General features: G+C 38.1%; 1 protein-coding gene across 3 annotated transcripts in view; it reads left to right on the top strand.

Annotated features, from left to right (window-relative positions):
* Positions 1–17,960, top strand: part of MAST4 (microtubule associated serine/threonine kinase family member 4) — a 195,124-nt gene that overhangs the window by 134,912 nt on the left and 42,252 nt on the right. For all 3 annotated transcript variants that reach the window (XM_014582630.2, XM_014582627.2, XM_027766794.1), the window contains 4 exons: positions 5,907–6,115; positions 7,506–7,644; positions 9,707–9,839; positions 12,069–12,234. In XM_014582630.2, coding sequence (XP_014438116.1) covers positions 5,907–6,115; positions 7,506–7,644; positions 9,707–9,839; positions 12,069–12,234 — 647 coding nt within the window. The remainder of the gene's footprint in view (positions 1–5,906; positions 6,116–7,505; positions 7,645–9,706; positions 9,840–12,068; positions 12,235–17,960) is intronic.

The raw sequence follows: 17,960 nt of genomic DNA, 5'->3' as shown, positions 1-17,960 counted from the left end.
ACCCCCCGCCCACCCCCAAAAAAAAAAAAAAAAAAAAAAGAAGGAAGAGAAGAAAGGCTAAAACCCTTTTCTTTGAAAACAGCCTTTGGGACCAGAAAGCAGGGAAAGGTGAGGTTGTATCGACTCAGTGCTGTTTTATCACCCTGGGAGGTTATAGTCTGCCCAAGTGTTAGGACAAACAGCAGCCAACTGGCAGACATCTCCGTCTCTTTGTTTTTGTCTCAGTCTCAATCTCTCTTGTTCTCCATTGGCTTAAGCAGATTTGGAACACTGACTTACAGGAAAGGAAGAGAGTTGTATGTGAAACACGATTATTACTAAACATATTTCATCATAAAGAATAATATTCCCAAAGCAATAAAGAATTGTAAAAACTGAAGAATATGGAACAAAACAAGCAACAGTCCAGCAACAACAGATTCTATTTCAGAAGTTTGGTTGACTTCTGCAACTTGATCAAGATGCGTGTGTCCTGAGGCAATGATATCTTAAGCTACCTATAGGATTAATTTCCATTGATTTAGCTTGGTTTCCTGAGGATTAACTGATTATTTTAAGCACATCATAACAAAAGAAACAGAAAAGTCAAACCAAACTTTAAAAACTAAAAACCCAAGAATATAAATTGAAGCCGAATTTTTACACAGTGCCCCAGAGACCTAGGTAGGATGCTGGTCAAATTAGATCTGAGGTATCTCTCTCTTCTATAAAATACTGTACAGTTTTATTCTTCTTTCACTTCCTATTGTTTTTAAACTGCAGAACAATTTTTTTTAAAGGAAAAATGATTATCTTTGAGCCAGAGGGTGGCACAACAGTAATGGAACTGGACCCACATGGAGGCAGTCCTGGGTTTGTATCCTGGGACCTCCCTAAGCACCCTGGGTGTGTGTGCATGCCTGTGATCCAAGCAGGTTGAAACTGGGGTAGATTATGATACAAAGACTCCCTTGGAGTATGTGTCTGTCTTATATTTACTTGTATTATCGGTAAGAGATGGCCAAGTTAGTTTCTGTGCTCCTTTTTATCAGACTAGTAGCAGCTCAGGTTTATCTGTGGACTCCTGATTTTTATTTAGTAACAGGAAATAGGAAAATATTGTAAGATTAATCTGATGTAGAAAGAGCTGGTAGGTGGCTGATTGATTAAATGCTAGTCAAAGGTGGAAGTCATAACCACAGCAGAAAAGATGGCCAAGTGGTGGTGCAGTGGAAACGCTATGAGACCCACTAGGTAAAGCCCAGGACCGCCTGAGCACACTGGGCATCCGCTCATGTGCCCGTAGCTAGGTGGCTGAGACTGGGGTTACAGCCTGGGAGCCTACAGGGGATACTTGTCTCTGTCTCTCTCTCTCATGAAAGAAGTAAATAAGCAAAGTTAAAAATAAAACAAAAAACTATTGGGACCAGCAGTTAGCATAATGGCTATGTTGCTGGACTCCCAGGTAATCAACCACAGTTCAAGTCCCAGACCTGGTGGCTTAAACTCACGCTGGGCGCGTGTGCATGTGTGCTCAAGATCCTGAGGGGAGAATGGAGGAGAAGGGATTGCAGCATGGCCATCTCCCCTGGGGGGGGGATTTCTCACTCCCTGTCTCTATTTCTCTGTCTTTCTGGTGAGTGCACACACCCTATAGCCAAAACCTCTCAAAAAAAAACCTATTTAAAAACTTTTGAAAAGATATGTACTTTAAATGTTATAATTTAACTTGAACATAGAAAAATGTACTGATTTTTTTGAGAGTTTTTTTGCCATAGGACACTTGTACTCACCAGATAGAGAGAGAGAGACAGAGAGAGAGACAAAATGAGAAATCACCCCCCAGGGAGGATAGCCACACCATGATTCCTTCTCCTCCATTCTCCTCTCACGATTTTGGGTATGAATGCACATGCACCCAGAGTGAGTTTCAAGCCAGTGGGTCGTGTTCAAACCATGGTTGACCATGTGGAAGTCCAGCATCTCTACACCATACACCACCTGCTAGCCCCAGTGTACTGAGTTTTTAAGACAGCCAGTTCATATTATAAATATAAACCATACTTCTAATACACTGTTTCTGTTTTCCTATTTTAGTTTTTTTCTCTTTTATTGCCAAAGGCTGTGTGTGCTCACTAGAGAGAGACAAATAGATGGGAAGGAGAGTGAGAAATCACCCCTCAGGGGGGAAGGTCATGCTGCAATCTCTTCTCCGTTGTCCTATCACTATCCTGGGCAGGCATGCACACGTGCCCAGTGTGCTTTCCAAGTCATGGGGTTCAGGACTTGAAACACACAGTGGGCCATGTGGGATCTGGTCATCCCAACCTCCATGCTGTGAGCTGGCCCCAATTTTAGCTTTTTTTTTTTTAGAGATTTTTGCTACAGGGCATGTGCGCTTGCCAGACAGACAGAGAGAGACAGAGAGCTGGAAAGCAAGAAATAACCCCCTGGGGGGATGGCCATGCTGCAATCCCTTCTCTTCCATCCTCCTTTTGGGATCTTGGATACGCACGCACATGCACCCGGCGTGAGCATAAGCCACTGGGTCCGGGACTTGAACCGCCGTTGGCTACATGGGAGTTCAGTGACATAGCCATTACGCTAACTGCTGGTCCCAATTTTAACTTTTTAAATGGTGAAGTAACTTGAAACAATCTGACTGTAAGAATTTAATTTTTATTATTTTTTTAAAATACTTTATTATTTTCAGATTAATTTCACATTTAACATAAAGTCCCCATCATGATATATATAAAAGTTTTTTTGTGTTTGTTTTTTTTTACATTTTTCTTTGTTAAATGTTTCTCTCCTTTGCACCTCACATTCACCCTCTACCACCCACTCCCCTCTCTTATGGTCTCTGGCATCCACACTTAGCCTCTCTATAATCATATCTTTAAATCTTTCAAGTTCTGCCATAGAGTGTGGATACTCAGTGCAAATTAAATGAGGATATACAGTGCACATCTTTCAAAGTCTGGCTCATTTCACTCAATATTAAGACTTCTGTTTATATCTATTTTGAATCAAACATTAGGGACATAGGGTCTCATTGTTCTTTATAACTGAATAATATTCTACAGTATACATGTACCATAGTTTTTCAACCCAGTCATCCATTTTTTGACACTTAGGTTTGTTCCATGTTTATTATGTTTTAAACAATACATAAGAGATCTTCTCACAAACTAAATCAGTAGGAAGTTTATTTGCTGAGACAGTTATCAAGACTATCCAAAATAATAATTTCTTATAAACAGTGATTTTCCTTTTTCCACTTAGGCAAATATTTAAACTGATGAAACATTAGTTCACTTTCGTTTTTTTTTTAAAGCCGAAGAGTGCATGTATATGATGGGTTAGGGGGTGGAGAGAAAGCACCCCCTAATGGGCCTGGTCATGCCTCAGTCCTTTTGCCTCAATTCTCCATCTGTCAGGATCCTGGCCATAAGCATGTGTAAACAGGCACAATTAGCATGTTTTTCAAGTTGCCGGGGTTGGGAGTTGAACCTTGGTTGGCCCTGTGGGATTCACTTCTTCTGTGAGCACTTAACTGTTGCACTACAGGGCCAACCTCATAAATTAATCTTGATATCAAGTCTAGGCAATAAAACAGGTGTTGGAATAAAGCCAATTATGGGAGCTCTAGTATTTTAGCCTCCCAAAGAAGACCATTGCGTGCAGGAACATTTGGCACCCATCTGTCCAGCACCCCCCTCAAAGTGGGAATAACAGCACCAGGTTATTTTGCAGTGAGTTGGTTATGTGCAGTATGGTTAAGTGAGTTTTTCCCTGCATAGGAAAGGAAGAACCAGAAAGCAATGTAATTAGGAGAGAGGGGGGAAAAAGGAGCAAAGCAAAGTAATAACAACAGTGATGTTTACACAGAGACAAAAACCAGAAATATATGATCTTCTGAGTGAACGAAAGAGATGAATATTATGGGAAGACAAAGACATTAGGGATCTTCAAAAAGGTCATGGAAAATGCTTATTACAAAAAAATCTGTGCATAGATTTCAAAAGCTTTTTGTGATGAAAGAGAATGTAATTCCTAGGTAAACACATAAGGGGAAAATGTTAATACTGATTAAAATGGGATTGAATATACTTTAAATTTATGTCAGTGGATCTCCCTGATAGGTTGACTCAGAAGGAGCATAGGGTGTTTTAAGTCCCCCATTCAGTTATTGTTCAGGAACAGTAAAATAACTAGTGGAAAATACATCTCAGATTATATAGCCCTTGTTTTATCTATCAAAAAGCAGGCCACTGCATATATTTTACTGTATTGATGGTGTTTTAGGTCAATTAGTTCTTTCTTTCTTTCTTTTTTTTTTTTTTTTTGGAGAGGTTTTTGCTATAGGGTGCTTGCACTCGCCAGAAAGACAGAGAGAGACAGAAAGCGAGAAATCACCCCCCAGGGGGATGGCCACACCACAATCCCTTCTCCTCCATTCTCCTCTCAGGATCTTGGGCACGCACGCACACACACCTGGCGTGAGTTTAAGCCACCGGGTCTGGGACTCGAACCACAGTTGACTACGTGGGAGTCCAGCGACATAGCCACTACGCTAACTGCTGGTCCCAATTAGTTCTTTCTTGATTTTTGGAGAGTTCCCATGATATGGGCATGTAAGGAGTGACTTCTGAGAATAGGAACCCATCTGAGACATGTTCTTTGTAACTTGTCATTTCCAGGTGGGTTTTTAAGACTTCTCTTCCTAGCTACTACTACGTCTTTCTAAGCCTCAGTGAGTCTGTTGTCTTTACCCAGCCACAGTTGGCTTAAAGAACATTAGGTGAAGCTTTAACAGATTGACTACAGCCTGACTGTTTTACAGAATTACATGACTCTTTTGGCTGTGGGTTAGAGGGAGCTGAATTGCAGCTTCATCATTGGCCTCTATTTATGTTGAAAAATGTATTTCCTATTGAAACGCGCCATGGTGAAGAAATATGTTACTCTTTGTTGTGGGACAGCCTCATCTTATCTACAGCACACTTGTTATTTATTAGGAAATTCTATAGAAAGTAAATTACTGTCAGGCAAAAGCTGAATGCTGTAAGAAACTATAGTTCCTTTTGCAGATCCCAAGGATGTCATTTAGAAAATTATTGCTTTTCTCAGTCTAGAAAAAGTGCCTAATGATAGAAAGGCTCTAGCTCTTAATGTATAAGTAATATTGTTAATTCTTTCCTGTGCTGACTTATATGAAGGGTCTTCAGAAGTTTGTGGAAAATGCATATTATGAAAAACTGTATAAACTGCAAACTTTTTGCACCAAAATAGAAATGCACTTTAGTTGCATTTTTCCACGAACCTTTTGACACCTCCTCATATATTAGATTTCATTTTGTTTGTATAAAAACTGAAAATATCAGCTAGCTGTTGGAAATAACTCACTTGGGAGACTGTCCGTTTTCTTCCTTTGGCTGTAAAGATAAGTCTGATGCCTTATATATGACTTATGGCCTTTATTGAAAGAATTTCTAAAAATTAATCTTGCCAGAAGACTGACCTGGAATGTGATATTCGTAGCTATCTGCAAAGCTTGTGTGAACTGAATTCTAGCTGGCATATGAACTTTAAAAAAAAAAAGTTGATGATTGAGGCCAGCAGGTGGCATGGCAGTTGAGGCAGCTGAATCCCACTGGCTAACCACCTGGTTCAAGTCCTAGGACAGGTGGCTTGAAAAACATGCATGGCGTGTGTGCATAAGTGCCCAGAAATCCTGACAGGAAGATGGAGGAAGGATTGTGGTGTGGCTACCCCTGTGTGGTGATTGCCCCCTAACGAATGCATACACTTATCTTTATAGCAAAAAAAAAAAAAAAATGTTGATAATCACAATGTTTTCTGTATCCCAGAAGCACATTCACCTTCTCTTTACCCGTGAGCCCAACATTTGTGCTTCTTTTCAGGGCAGTCTACTTTGTTCGGCATAAAGAATCCCGGCAGAGGTTTGCCATGAAAAAGATCAATAAACAAAACCTCATCCTTCGGAACCAGATCCAGCAGGCCTTTGTGGAACGGGATATCCTGACTTTCGCAGAAAACCCCTTTGTTGTCAGCATGTATTGCTCCTTTGAAACAAGGCGCCACTTGTGCATGGTCATGGAATACGTGGAAGGTAAATCTCTCAGACACACGGAATGTGACACCTGCAGTTTGAAATCTCACTCAGTTGTGTTGTTGGAGCTCTCTGTGTTTGTGCCACTTAATAGCTGAATTCACCTAGGAGCTGAAGCCAGGCGGAGATGGCTGTATTTCCAGTCATTATCTTCTGATAATTGCTTGTAAAGTGCCAGTCTACTATAACAAAGGGAAAATTAGTGGTATTTGGAAAAAGGTTTTTCTTTTTTAATAGCTTTAAATCCCAACCACCGCCTTTCAATTGGCCATTAAAGTTGGGATATAGGTGATGGGATTTTTCCTTCTTATTTTTATCACACATTGTAAAAACATTCATTAGAATCAGTCTTAAAGAGTGAATTGAAAGTATATCCTTTGTGGTCTACAACAAAAAATTACAAATGAGTTAGGGGAAAGGAGATACATTTAGGAAAATTCAACCAATCTTCCTGATTTTCAGCTTTTATTTTGCTTCCTTTTTTATAAAGGTTTGTGATCTGCCTTTTGAGTGCTCCAAGTAACATTTCTGTCAATTTTTTTAATGTTCTTAGTATTGGAGTATCCCTGACTTGTTGACCTAAATAAAGTTAATACAATAAATAGATCAACAAAAGCGAAAATAGTTTTCAGAAGTATCTAATTTAAGCTCTTCTCTTTATTTGAACAGAATCCCAAGAAACTCAAAGACACATTAGATACCCTGTGGTTAAACCTTTTCATTTTGCAGATGAGTGAAATGAACTCAAAAAGGGGAGGTATACTAGATATTGAGTGGCAGATATAAGACAGAAGCTTGGCCTGCCCAATCTAACCATTGTTCTTTCCATCACATCAATACTTTCTTAACCTCAGTTGTGGCCATCTTGACAACAACAGTATCACGTGTGTGATGTGTTTTGTAGGTACCTTAAATTCTGTACATGAACTTTCTCATTCAGTCCCCACAGTACCTAAAAAGGACAATGGCATCACTCTCCCGATGTTGCAGATGAAGGAGGCAAGACTGGCTATAGTAGTTTGCCTGTGATCTCCCAACCTCACAGGAGAACTGGGACATAGGGAGTGATGATTCCAGAACCCATGTTTCATACTGGTATATTTTCTTACTGTGATCCTACAATTCTGCTAGCATTTCTTCAAAGTACAATTCCACTTCAGAGTCAAACCTGCCATCTTAAAAACACTGCTTTTTTGAAGAAAAATCAGTATTTTCCCCATACCACATTGCAATAGAAAGGTGATTACTGAGCATACAGCCGTTGTTCACAAATACTGTATGCCATGTCTATGGCTAAAGATGATTCCACTTAAAAATTTGACAGTCTAAGCTAATGGTCCCCACAGTTCCTGATATTGCTCCTGCCAAATACTTCCCCTGTGTTTTATAGGTGGAGACTGTGCTACCTTAATGAAGAACATGGGTCCTCTCCCTGTGGATATGGCCAGGATGTACTTTGCTGAGACGGTCTTGGCCTTGGAGTATCTTCATAATTACGGAATTGTACACAGAGATTTGAAACCAGACAAGTATGTACACTGATGAAACCCATCTTCTGTTACACTATACAAGTAATTGTCTTCCATCTATGAAAATGTGTTGTTTTAATGTGCTTTGCATATCTTTAAAATGCTTCCCCAATGTCCAGGATGAGTTATTTTAACAGTGTGTATGGTACATTGGATATAATTATGTAAGGATTATGATGCTTACAATAATAACTAATGAGGAAAAAAAAGAAAAAGATAACTATAAAGCCAGAGTTAGTTAACTTTTTGAAGTACTTTCATTTTTTTCATAGCTAGAAGCATGTGTGCTCATTGGAGAGAGAGACAGAGAACCCCCTAGTGAGGCATGCTCACTGTAATCCATTTTCTCCCATTTTCCCATCCCATCAAAAGTTGGGGCATGCACACACATGTGTCTAGTGTGTTTTTCAAGCCACTAAGGCTGGGATTCAAATCATAGTTTGTCATGTGAGTTCCAGCTTTTTATGCATGGTGCTTCACCACTATGTTATGGGGCCAATCCAAAAGTTGTTTTTCCTTTTTTAAAAAATTATTTATTTTTAAAATTTCATTTGTTGTTGTTAATTCACCAAAGAGAAAGGAAAAGCGAGAAAGCAAGCCGCCAGGTCTGGGACTCAAACTGCAGTTGGTCATGTGGAAATCCAGTGCTTTCAATCACCACACCACCTACCTGCCTCCAAAATTTGTTTTCCTTTTTCATTTATTTATTTGTTTGTTTGTCTTTGGAGATGTTTTTGCTATAGGGCACATGCACTCACCAGAAAGACTGAGAGAGACAGAGATTATAGAAAGCGAGAAATAACTCCCCAGGAGGATGGCCATGCTGCAGTCCCTTCTCCTCCATTTTCTTCTCGGGATCTCAGGCATGCATGCACATGTGCCTGGCGTGAGTTTAAGCCGGGACTCGAACCGTGGTCTACTACGTGGGAGTCCAACGACATAGCCATTATGCCAACTGCTGGTCCCCAAAATTTGTTTTTCTATGATATAAACCTTTGGATAGATACATAGAATGCTTCTAGGTTTTTTTTTTTTGAAAATTTCTTCATTTGGTATTATACTTAAATAATGCTTTCCTATATTCCAAGATGATATGCTTGATATTCTTTTATTCAGAATTTAATTTTTTATTAATTTTTAATTTATATGGAGTTCATTTTTGTACCTGATTTAAAATGCAGATAAACTATGTTCCTCAAATGCCCACCTATTTGACACTGTTTATTAAATATTTCATGCCTTCTCTACTAATTTGAGATGCCTCTAAAAATATTACATGTTAACATGTAAAGACTTCTAGTGTGTTGAAAATTTTGTGATAAAATCGACTCATGAATTCTAGAAAATTTGGACAGTGCAGGGAAAAAAGATAACATTTCATTCACAATATTACCAAAGACAATTGCTAGAATTTTGTCATATAGCCTCCTAGTGGTAGTCTCCCCTCCATTTTGTTAGTCTCATAATTGATTTTATACTGTAAATAGGGATTAAAACTTATTTTCCCACCTAAAATGAAAAATTTTCAATATAGTCAAATGAGAACGCTTGGCATGTAGAAGAAATATAGGTTTTGTGTATAATGAGTAAAGATTTAAATTAGAGCTTGATGTTGAAATCTGAGCCAATGCTATATCTTTCTGTCTAACCTCTTTATCTTACCTCATTGGACTCATAGATCTGTTGCTAATCTTAGCTCGTAGTGTGGGACGTGGGATTATTGCTAGCTCTTTCTTTCATTTTCTTACTCTGAAAATGGAGAGGAGTCAGAGTTCCATATTTGTCTAAGTTTCAGAGTGCTGTAATGATACCGCATTTGACTGCTTCAACAAAGATTAGCTACGCCTTGTCTCTGGTCCTCCCTTAAGAATTATACTCGTCTGTGAGTTGCATGTATTTGACATCTTTGTGAGACTTCATCTCTTTCCAGGCTGAGTTTTGTAATAAAGTTGATATCAAGAAATTAGCTGGTCTTACAAATTGATGGGAGAAAGGGGAAACCTAAAAAAAATGGCAGCAGCTTCCAAGTGATTATTGTACTGTCTCTCCTTCTGCTTCATAGCTTGTTGGTCACCTCTATGGGGCACATAAAGCTGACAGATTTTGGATTATCTAAGGTGGGACTAATGAGTATGACCACCAATCTTTATGAAGGTCATATTGAGAAGGATGCGCGAGAGTTCCTGGACAAGCAGGTAAGACGGGCTCTTTTCTGTCCTATACAGAAATAGGAAGTACAGAACCAGTGAAAGTCAGAAGCAGAGTGTGCAGGCCATCTTCGTATTCGTATTCGGACGGGTACTTTAGATGTCTGTATAAGCCTTACATTTAATAAAGTGCAAATTGCTCCCATTTTTCTCCCTGGGCCTCTTTGATCTGTCCGCTCCCTCACATTCCACCCTCAACATTATGGTCTATTAGCAAGACGAACGATCTAATTGCACACAAGTGAAAGTGTGAAAAAGACAAATGGAAAATTGTTTTTGTAAGGAATTCAGGAGTCTCGGTAGAGTACTCGTGAAACTCATGATGCATCATACAATCACGGGTGCGGAAATCTGAGCCATGGCCCATTTCCTCTAAGCATGCCTCATTACCATGTGCCCACAATCTGTTCATTGTAAAGTTACTTAAGGTAAACACATCTCGACTGTTATGCTTTTATGAAATAACTAGGGTTTGGATATATTTCATTTTTAGAAATACTACCATGATAGTGACAGATTAAAAATTCACTATTATTGTAAATTTAAGGATTACAAATATTTTGAATACTGTAAAATAGGTAACAAAAACCCAGAGTCAGATTCTCAATATGAAATTACACTGTACATGTGATTTAATATTAGAGCAAAATTTTAAACATTCCTCTTTGTTATGAAAGTAATAATTTACCTTGGTATTATAAATACCTACATTAAAATTGCTCTTATTTTTTTAGAGAGAGATTTTTGCTATAGGGTATGTGTACTTGCTGGAGACACAGAGAGAGACAGAGAAACAGAAAGTGAGTAATACCCCCCCCACCTCCATTCTCCCATCTCCCCACTGCCTAGTCCCCGTGGGATGACCATGCCATAATCTCTTCTCCATTCTCTTTACTGATCTTGGGCATGCTGAGTTTCAAGCCAAGTCCAGCAACATAACCGTTACGGCGGCTGATGGTCCCACAGTTGCTATTCTTAAGTTTGTTGTGTGATTCCAGGAGGTTGAGCAGATGTACTCTAGACAAAATAACTGACATTTAGCCATCTTGCTTGATTTGTTTCATGTCTAATATCCTCATTATTCTTCCTGGACAAGCAGGTAAGACGGGCTCTTTTCTGTCCTATACAGAAATAGGAAGTACAGAACCAGTGAAAGTCAGAAGCAGAGTGTGCAGGCCATCTTCGTATTCGTATTCGGACGGGTACTTTAGATGTCTGTATAAGCCTTACATTTAATAAAGTGCAAATTGCTCCCATTTTTCTCCCTGGGCCTCTTTGATCTGTCCGCTCCCTCACATTCCACCCTCAACATTATGGTCTATTAGCAAGACGAACGATCTAATTGCACACAAGTGAAAGTGTGAAAAAGACAAATGGAAAATTGTTTTTGTAAGGAATTCAGGAGTCTCGGTAGAGTACTCGTGAAACTCATGATGCATCATACAATCACGGGTGCGGAAATCTGAGCCATGGCCCATTTCCTCTAAGCATGCCTCATTACCATGTGCCCACAATCTGTTCATTGTAAAGTTACTTAAGGTAAACACATCTCGACTGTTATGCTTTTATGAAATAACTAGGGTTTGGATATATTTCATTTTTAGAAATACTACCATGATAGTGACAGATTAAAAATTCACTATTATTGTAAATTTAAGGATTACAAATATTTTGAATACTGTAAAATAGGTAACAAAAACCCAGAGTCAGATTCTCAATATGAAATTACACTGTACATGTGATTTAATATTAGAGCAAAATTTTAAACATTCCTCTTTGTTATGAAAGTAATAATTTACCTTGGTATTATAAATACCTACATTAAAATTGCTCTTATTTTTTTAGAGAGAGATTTTTGCTATAGGGTATGTGTACTTGCTGGAGACACAGAGAGAGACAGAGAAACAGAAAGTGAGTAATACCCCCCCCACCTCCATTCTCCCATCTCCCCACTGCCTAGTCCCCGTGGGATGACCATGCCATAATCTCTTCTCCATTCTCTTTACTGATCTTGGGCATGCTGAGTTTCAAGCCAAGTCCAGCAACATAACCGTTACGGCGGCTGATGGTCCCACAGTTGCTATTCTTAAGTTTGTTGTGTGATTCCAGGAGGTTGAGCAGATGTACTCTAGACAAAATAACTGACATTTAGCCATCTTGCTTGATTTGTTTCATGTCTAATATCCTCATTATTCTAATACTGCAATCATCTTTTAGGTCTGTGGCACACCTGAATACATCGCACCAGAAGTAATTCTGAGGCAGGGCTATGGGAAGCCAGTGGACTGGTGGGCCATGGGGATTATCCTGTATGAATTTCTGGTTGGATGTGTGCCATTCTTTGGGGACACTCCAGAAGAGCTATTTGGACAAGTCATCAGTGGTAAATATCGTCAGGAGTTATCTTTAAGCCGCTGTTGGGAGGCAGCTATGTAATGTAAATCTGCTGAGTGTCACAGTTTTTACTGCAAAATGTTAACCTTTATCAAACAGTTAAGCCAACAAATTAAAAGAACTCACTCATCATAACAAATAATAGACTTTCACAATCTCAACAGAGCAATTTATGTTGAAAATTGACCTGGGAAGTTTTGTTAACATGGAATTCGGAAATTTACTAGCAATGTAACCAACTTTTATGATGTGCCTTTCCTGCAAAAGAAATTGGTATGGGATTTATAGATGATTTAATTGCCGTCCAGTCTTCCTTTCCATAATAGGAAAGTTGCACCAGGGAAGAAAAGGTTAATATGGGTAGCATTTACATAAATGGGAAAAATGGCTAATGGCACAATGAAGAAATTAACAAAAATGTAATAAACCCCAAAACAAATGTCTAGCAAATAATAAATAATGAGAATGGGAAGGAAGCAAATTGAATCCACAGATTGTTAATGATTTCATTGGTAGTTGTTATAGCATAATGTTATTTCTGTAACAGCTGTTCATCTTTCATTTAAAATTCAATAACCTTTAGATCTTAACCTGCAAGCTGACCTCAACTATTGTTATGTGGCTTGCGGCAAAACAAAATGATAATTAAATAGGATCGTATCACTACCCTACCTGCTAATTTTATGAATTTCCCTGAAGCATAGATCAAAAAGGCCCCTCTTCTTGAAAGTTTGTCAGGCATCACTGACATCTCCATCAGCCACCTCCAGTCTACTCTGAACTGTGCTTTCTTACAAGGTCCAGCGGTGGAAATAGGAGAAAAATACATTTTGCAAATGAGGAGCTCCTTAATCACGACATAATTTTTTATCATTGACTTTGCAAGCCAGGCATATTTGTAAACTTTTAACAAACTAGATGTGTGAGTTGCCTGCAGTGTATACCCCTTTATGCAATATCTGAGCTGTTTATGGATTTATAACTAGGCTGTTTGCAGATAGACCAAGGCCTGAATGGCACAGGGAATCAACTGTTTAATTAACACAAGCCGCAAATGCTGGCTTTGTTCTTGATGCCTTACGGCTCAGATGCATATTCATGTTTTATTTTCCAAATCAGATTTGAACTGCAGTAGAGGAAGCTAGCGGCAGGCATACACAGAAATAACTCATGTTTTTATTGCATTTCCATACACACAAGCACGCACACCTATCTTCAGGCAAACTCCTTTAGAACGAGAACATATTCTAATATTTATGACAGAGTTTAAATACTTCCTTTACTATGATTACTTTGTTGTTTCTTCTTTCTCTTCTTCCATTTTAGCATTTTGACCTTTCCTTTGTGTCCAATAATAGTTATTTCTACAAAATTATTTCGCATCTTGGAGCTAAATTGACTATGGCCAATTTGCCAGTTGAGGATAGTAAGAGACAAAATCATACTCTTTGATGATCCCAGGACAGGTGGTCACCTGAAATGCAAGTGTTAAGAGTTTGTATTAGTCCTCTATTTTTTTTATTTCATTTTCTTTTATACATTCAATCATATTATTTAACTTACCAAGTAAGTATTTCAGTATGTGAACATTTCTCCCTAGTCCAGTTGATAAAACTATAAAATATCTTCAACAGATAATACTGCATTTCTTTGTCCCATTAATGCTTTGCCTTCATATTTTTCTTCTAAATGAACTTTCTCAGGCCCTACTCTTCCACACACACTATATCTGGTATCTACACCTATTTACTGTGTTTGTATATCCTTCAGTCAATCAATTTCAGTCATAGAGTGTGGACACTCAGTATATATTAAGTGGTGATGTACAATGACTCTCCTTCATAGCCTGGCTTGCTTCACTCAGCAGTAAATCTTCCATATTCTCCCACTTTCTGTCAAAAGCCAGGGTTTTGTTGGTTTTCATGGCTGAGCAGTATTCCATAGAGTATATGTGCCATATTTTTTCTATCCATTCATCTGTTTGGGAGCATTTGGGTTGTTTCCATGACTTAGCAATTGTGAATAGTGTTGCAATGAACATTGTTGTGCAAGCTCTTTTCCGATTAAGAATTCTTCTGTCCTTTGGGTAGGTACCAATGAGTGGGATTGTTGGGTCATATGGTAGTTATATTTGTAGATTTTTGAGGAATCTCCAAATTGTTCTCCACAGTGGCTGGACCAATTTACATTCCCACCAGTAGTGTAAGAGAGTTCCCCTTTCACCACACCCCCATCAACACTTATCATTTTTTGTTTTTTTTAATCTTAGACATTCTGACTGGAGTTAGGTGGTCTCTCGTTGTTTTGATCTGCATTTCCCTTACAATGAGGGATGTTGAGCATTTTTTCATATGCCTTTTGGCTATTCGTATGTCGTCTTTAGAGAGTGTTTTTCAACTCATTCTCCCATCTTTTAATAGGGTTGATCATCTTTTTTCCAAACAGCTGCTTGAGTTCCTTGTGTATTCTCGTTATCAGTCCCTTATCTGGGGCATAATTTACAAAAATATTTTCCCATTCTGAGGGCTGTCAATTTACACTAGTTACTGTGTCTTTTGCCATCCAGAAACTTCTTAGTCTGATGTAATCCCACTTGTCTATTTTGGGGATCATCGACTGTGCTTTGGGAGTCTTATTTAAGAAGTCTTTCGCTACCCCACTGTCTCCCAGAGTTTCCTCAGTGTTTTCCAGGAGCAGTTTTATAGTTTGAAGTCTCAGATTTAGATCTTTGATCCACCTTGACTTGATTTTTGTCAAAGGTGAGTGGTAGGGGTTCAGATTCATTTACAGGTGGAAATCCAGCTTTTCCAGTACCATTTGCTGAAGAGGTTTTTCTTTTTCTACTGGATTGACTGGTACCCCTTGTCAAAAATCAGTTGACTATATGTTTGGGCATTTATTTTTGGGGATTCTATTCTGTTCCATTGGTCCACATGTCTGTTTCTCTGCCAGTACTATGCTGTTTTGATTACCACAGCTTTGTAGTATATTTTTGGGTCAGGGAGTGAGATGCCACCCACTCCACTCTTCTTGTGCCGAATTTCTTTGGCAATACGGAGTCTTTTATGATTCCAGATGAATTTTATGATTGTCTTTTCTAGATCTGTGAAAAATGTGTCTGGTATTTTGATTGGCATTGCATTAAATATGTAGATTAATTTGGGTAGAATTGCCATTTTGATTATATTAATTCTTTCAATCCAGGCACATGGGATGTCCTTCCACTTTTTTGTATCATTTTCAATTTCTTTTTTTAGCTTCTCATAGTTTTCCTTGTGGAAGTTGTTAACTTCTTTAGTTAGATTTATTCCTAAGTATCTTATACTTTTTGTGGCTATGGTAAATGGAGTAATTTTTTCAGTTCTATCTCAGTCTGCCTGTTGTTCGTATATAGAAATGCTATAGATTTCTGTATATTGATTTTGTATCCTGCAACTTTACTGTATTCGTGTATTACTTCCAGAAATTTTATTATGGAAACCATTGGGTCTTCTATGTATACAATCATGTCATCTGCAAATAGAGAGAGTTTCACCTCTTCTTTTCCTATTTGAATGCCTTTTATTTTTTCCTCTTTTCTGATTGCATTGGCAAAGACTTCCTATACTATATTGAAAAAGAGTGGAGAAAGTGGGCATTCTTGTCTTGTAGCTGTGTTTAGTGGGAAAGCTTTCAGCTTTTCTCCATTCAGGATGATGTTAGCTATGGGTTTTTCATAGATAGCTTGTATTGAATTGAGAAATGATCCTTCTGTGCCAATTTTGCTGAGAGTCTTGATCATGAAGGGATGTTCTATCTTATCAATGCTTTTTCTGAATCAATTGACATGACCTTATGGTTTTTATCTTTCTTCCTGTTAATATGGTGTATTACATTTATGGTTTCGCGTATGTTGAACCAACCTTGCATTTCTGGAATAAAGCCTACCTGATCATGAAGTATAATCTTTTTTTATAAGTTGTTGGATACAATTTGCCAGTATCTTGTTGAGAATCTTTGCATCTATATTCATCGGAGATATTGGTCTATAGTTTTCCTTCCTGGTCCTGTCGTTATCTGTTTTAAGGATAAGGGTGATAGATGCTTCATAGAATGAATTAGGGAGAGATTCACCCTTTTGGATCTTTAGAAATAACTTGAGCAGAATGAGGGTTAACTCTTTTTTGAAAGTTTTATAGAATTCAGAGGTGAAGACATCAGGGCCAGGGCTTTTCTTTTTTGGAAAGTTATTTATTACTGATTCAATCTCCTGGCTTGTTATGGGCCTATTCAGACTTTCTATATCTTCCTGGCTTAATCTTGGTAGGTTATATGTGACCAGGAATTTGACCATCTCATCCAGATTGTCTTGTTTCTTGGCATAGAGTTGTTCATAGTATCCTCTATTGATGTTTTGTATTTCTACTTTATTGTTGTTATATTGCCTGCTTCATTGCAGATTTGATTCACCTGGTTCCTTTCTCTCTTAATACGTCTCACTAGTGGTGTATCGATTTTGTTTATGTTTTCAAAAACCAGCTTTTACTTTCTTTTATTTTCTGTATAGTTTATTTATTTTCTATTTCATTTATTTCTGCTCGTATCTTTATTATTTCCTTTCTCCTGGAGTTCTTTGAATTTTTTTGCTGTTGCTTTCCCAGTTCTCTAAGGCATGATCTTAGGTGATTTTGCCTTCTTTCCGTCTTCCTCTTACGTGCACTAATTGCTATGAACTTCCCTCTTATGACTGCTTTAGCAGTGTCCTAAAGATCATGGAAACTCATGTCCTCATTGTCATTGGCTTCCATGAATCTTTTGATTTCAGTCTGTACTTCTTCAGTAGTTGTGGAGTCATTCAGGAATAGGTTGTTTAGTTTCCATGTATTTGAGTATTTTTGAGGATTTCTCTTGAGATTAAACTCAAGTTTAATTCCATCATGTCAGAGAAGATGCTGGATATAGTTTCTATGCCTTTGAATCTGTAGAGGCTTGCTTTGTGCCCTATGATGTGGTCAATCTTCAAAAAGGTTCCATGTGAGGGTGAGAAAAATGTGTATCTCATGGTTTTTGGATGGAAAGTTCTATAGATGTCTGTTAAGTCTATTTGACTTATGGTATCATTTAGATCCTTTATCTCCTTATCTATTTTTTTGTTTAGATGATCTGTCCCGAGAGGATAGTGCAGTGTTGAGGTCTCCAACAATTAGTATATTGCAGTCTATCTCCCCTTTTAGATCTAACCGTTTTTCTTTCACATATTTGGGTGCTCCTGTGTTAGGCACATAGATATTTATAAGTGTTATATCTTCTTGATCTATTGATCCTTTTACTACAATATAGTGCCCTTCTTTGTCTCTTCAAACAGTTTTTGTTTTAAAGTCTATTTTGTCAGAATTTAGTATTGCAACTCCAGCTCTTTTTTGGTTCCCATTTGCATGGAAAAACTTTGTCCAACCCTTCACTTTCAGTCTATGTATATCTTCATCCATGAGGTGGGGTTCCTGTAGGCAGCAGTTAGAGGGTTTCTGGTTTTTTATCCACTCAGCCAGTCTGTGTCTCTTGATTGGAGCATTTAACCCATTCACATTCAATGTTATTATCAACGTTACCAGATCTGTCCTGACTTTTAAGTTGGCCATTGTCTTAGTTGCCTTTTATTCCTTTGTTTCTGTCTATTAGTTCTTTAATTTTTCTGGAACAGTACTTTCTTCAGGGTTTCTTGGAGAGCTGGTCTGG

This window comes from Tupaia chinensis, unplaced genomic scaffold (genome assembly GCF_000334495.1).
Source record: "Tupaia chinensis unplaced genomic scaffold, TupChi_1.0 Scaffold143695_1, whole genome shotgun sequence".
Taxonomy (NCBI): domain Eukaryota; kingdom Metazoa; phylum Chordata; class Mammalia; order Scandentia; family Tupaiidae; genus Tupaia; species Tupaia belangeri.
This window is presented reverse-complemented; position numbering and strand designations above follow the sequence as displayed.